This window comes from Pteropus medius, unplaced genomic scaffold (genome assembly GCF_902729225.1).
Source record: "Pteropus medius unplaced genomic scaffold, Ma_sr-lr_union100, whole genome shotgun sequence".
Lineage (NCBI taxonomy): Eukaryota > Metazoa > Chordata > Mammalia > Chiroptera > Pteropodidae > Pteropus > Pteropus medius.
This window is the reverse complement of record NW_024342473.1, coordinates 11,519,063-11,521,971: the sequence shown is the minus strand read 5'-3', so window position 1 is coordinate 11,521,971 and position 2,909 is coordinate 11,519,063. Positions and strand designations below refer to the sequence as shown.

Sequence of the window (2,909 nt, the reverse complement as noted above, 5' to 3'; positions counted from 1 at the left end):
AAGCACAGATAAGGTGTTCCTAGATCCGGTGGGAAAAACTGTCGGGATGGATCAGGGAAGATTTCCTGGAGGAGAAGCATTAGGTGCAGGGCAATAGTGGGGTGGGGACTGTGAGGGCATTCTGGATGTGGGGGCAATATAGGCAAAAGCCCTGAGGTGATGGAGTGCAGGGTACCTATGGGCAGCACTCTTGTCTAGAGGAGAGACCATGTAGAAAACGGGGTAAATGTTTAGAAAGCATGATGGGACCAGGCCACGGAAGGACGTGACAAAAATTCACTTTCATTCTGGGGAACTGTTGAGGGTTTTCTTAGCAGGGCTGATGAATTCCACATGTACTTCAAGAAGGGGTGTTGGGCTCTACCCCAGAGGGTGGCCTAGACAGCAAGACCAGGCAGGAGGCTGTTCTCATCTAGGCTTCTTTTCTTAGAAATCTGAGGTAGAAAGTTTCAGCCAAAGCCCACTTCTCACATGGCATGGAGCCACTGGACACGCAGCCTGCAGAATGTGGACTGTGACTGGCTGATGAGTGTGTGGCCCAGGTCAGGCCGTTGACTGTGGTGTACGTGTGGCATGTCTTTTCCTGCCCATTGAAAAGCAGTTGATAGTGAAGCAGTGGGCCATGGGGAGAGTCATCTTAAGAACGCAGACAGTTTGAAATGATAACGATGCTCTCCATTTTCACAGCATTGTGTGGTTGTGTCTACAGAGTATATTTACATCTCTGCTCTGGCTTAGTCCTCTCCAGTTATTCAGGCTCTTCAGCTGAGAAGGCATGTTGATGAGACACGTTCAGAGAGGTTAAGCCATCTGTCCAAAGACACACAGCTAGTGGCAGAGCCGGGATGAGCTGCAGACTGTGTGACTCCTAAGTCTTGTGCTCCTCTGTTCTTGGCCCAGCTGGGGGCCAGAGCCTGCTTTCAGCTCTACCTCACCACACTCCCCATGGAGAGAGCAAGAAGAGGAAGCTGGGTTGTATTCTTGGCATTTGGCCCACTCCCTTCCCCAGCCTCCCCTCGTCTGAATTGGCTGTGGTGGTGTCTGTTAGCTCATTGAATGTCAGTGCTCAGGGTCCTCCGAGGCCAGCCCCTCCCTCATTTCTTAGAGGAGACACAGGTTTACAGAGAGAAAGTGACCAGCCCAGAGTCACACAGCAAGATTTGGAGCCCAGTGTTGGCCCATTAATAAGTGTTACCTCAGCTCACCTTTTGGACATTTTCAGCATGTGTTTTTTGTCTTTATTTTTCTGGTTGACACATTCTTGGCACTCAGGTGGTAGGACTTCAAACAAAAGATTTATTATAAACTTTATTTGTGCCTGTCTCTAGTTTTACTGCCTGGAGTGTTAGACACACACCTTCACTCTGCTGTGAATGTTACCTCTACCCAGCCTTGTGCCCAGAGGCCAGAATGTGGCCCAGATCTCTCCCTCTCTCCTGGCCCTAACACAAGGTAGTTTCATCAGAGGAGTCGGGTGGGAGATGCTCTGGGAACCCGTGCTGAGCTTCCTGATGGAATGGCAGAGGCTGAGCAGCCTTTCAGCTGGCCTGTCTCTGCCAGCACTTCCTCTACCAAACGAACGGCAGGGTGGTCATTCTTCCCCAGGTGGTTGGCCATACCCCATGTGGCTGTGAGCATTCTGGCTTAGGTTTCTTGTCTCTGTTGCCTGGAGTCCTGCCTTATCCCCTCTGCCCAGGGCAGGGCCCCTTTATCTAAACGATCTCTGTTTTCTTGGTAGCCCACTTTACCGCCTTCTCCAGTACTCCCACAGCTCTAGGAGCTGGAGAGCTTGCCAGTGTTTAATTCTCCCCACTCACGTATGTCAGTTGCACCCCCTCCTTTTCGGTGGCAATGGCTTTAAGGGCAGGGACCAAGTGGGCCCGTCTCTAGTATAGTGCTGAGCATGGAATATGTGCACCAGTTCAGCTCTGTCAGTTATGCTGTTCTGGGTGACCCAGGGGTGACTTTAGCCAGGAGGGGAGCACCAGGCACGTCTGCCGTCTGTCCCTACGAGCAGTTTTTGTTCTGTTGGCAGGATGCAACCTGAAGATCTTCAACAACCAGGAGTTCGCCGCCCTCCTGGCTCAGTCTGTCAACCAAGGTTTCGAGGCCGTCTACCAGCTGACGCGCATGTGCACCATCCGCATGAGCTTCGTCAAAGGCTGGGGCGCAGAGTACAGGTCAGTTCTGGGGGCCGCATGTCCCAGGGTCCAGGGGTCAGAACAGCAGAGCAGGGGCTCCTCAGAGACAAGCTAGGCAGCCCTCGTCCGAAGAGCAAAGACCAAGGATCAGAGAGAGGCCATGGCCTGGCAGGCTGGGGGGGTGGCGAGTCGCACCAGATAAGGAAGAGCTGGCCCAGTGCTGACAGGCCTCACGTTTTCACGTGCTGTAAACACACACGCACCCTCACCACGACCCTGGGTTAGGGACATTGCATCATCCCTGTTGTATGGGTGAGGGAACTAAGGTCCAGGGAGGGAAAGTGACTTGCCCAGAGTCACACTGTTAATGGAAAGGCTGAGCCTGGAACTGCACCTTCTTGGCTGCTTCCTCATTGTTCACTTTGGGCAGATGGGTCTGGACGACCCTCTCCACGAAGTTAAGTTTTCATTTCCTTGTTCCTTCCCTCCTCTGTGGTTCCATCTCTGACTCGGGGGACCCTGAGGATCTAGAATGTTAAATAACCGAGAAGCAGGGAGGGAGGAGGAGATTTGGATAGTCATAAAGGAACAAAGTTTACTTGCTCAGAAAAGAAACGATGTCTTTCAGAATTTCAGATATTGGTTTAAACCCGACACTGGTCAGGGGGTCGACCTGGTCTGCTGTGTTGACTCTCTCAGATCACTCTGGTTCAGGCTTAGAGATTCCAGTCCCTTCTCTTTCACACCTGGACGGGAGTTTCCTGAGGC

At 52.3% G+C, this 2,909-nt stretch overlaps 1 protein-coding gene across 1 annotated transcript in view; it reads left to right on the top strand.

Moving 5' to 3' along the window:
* SMAD3 (SMAD family member 3) overlaps window positions 1-2,909 on the top strand; it is a 116,498-nt gene that overhangs the window by 107,446 nt on the left and 6,143 nt on the right. The window contains exon 8 of the mRNA XM_039865226.1: window positions 2,036-2,180. Coding sequence (XP_039721160.1) covers window positions 2,036-2,180 — 145 coding nt within the window. The remainder of the gene's footprint in view (window positions 1-2,035; window positions 2,181-2,909) is intronic.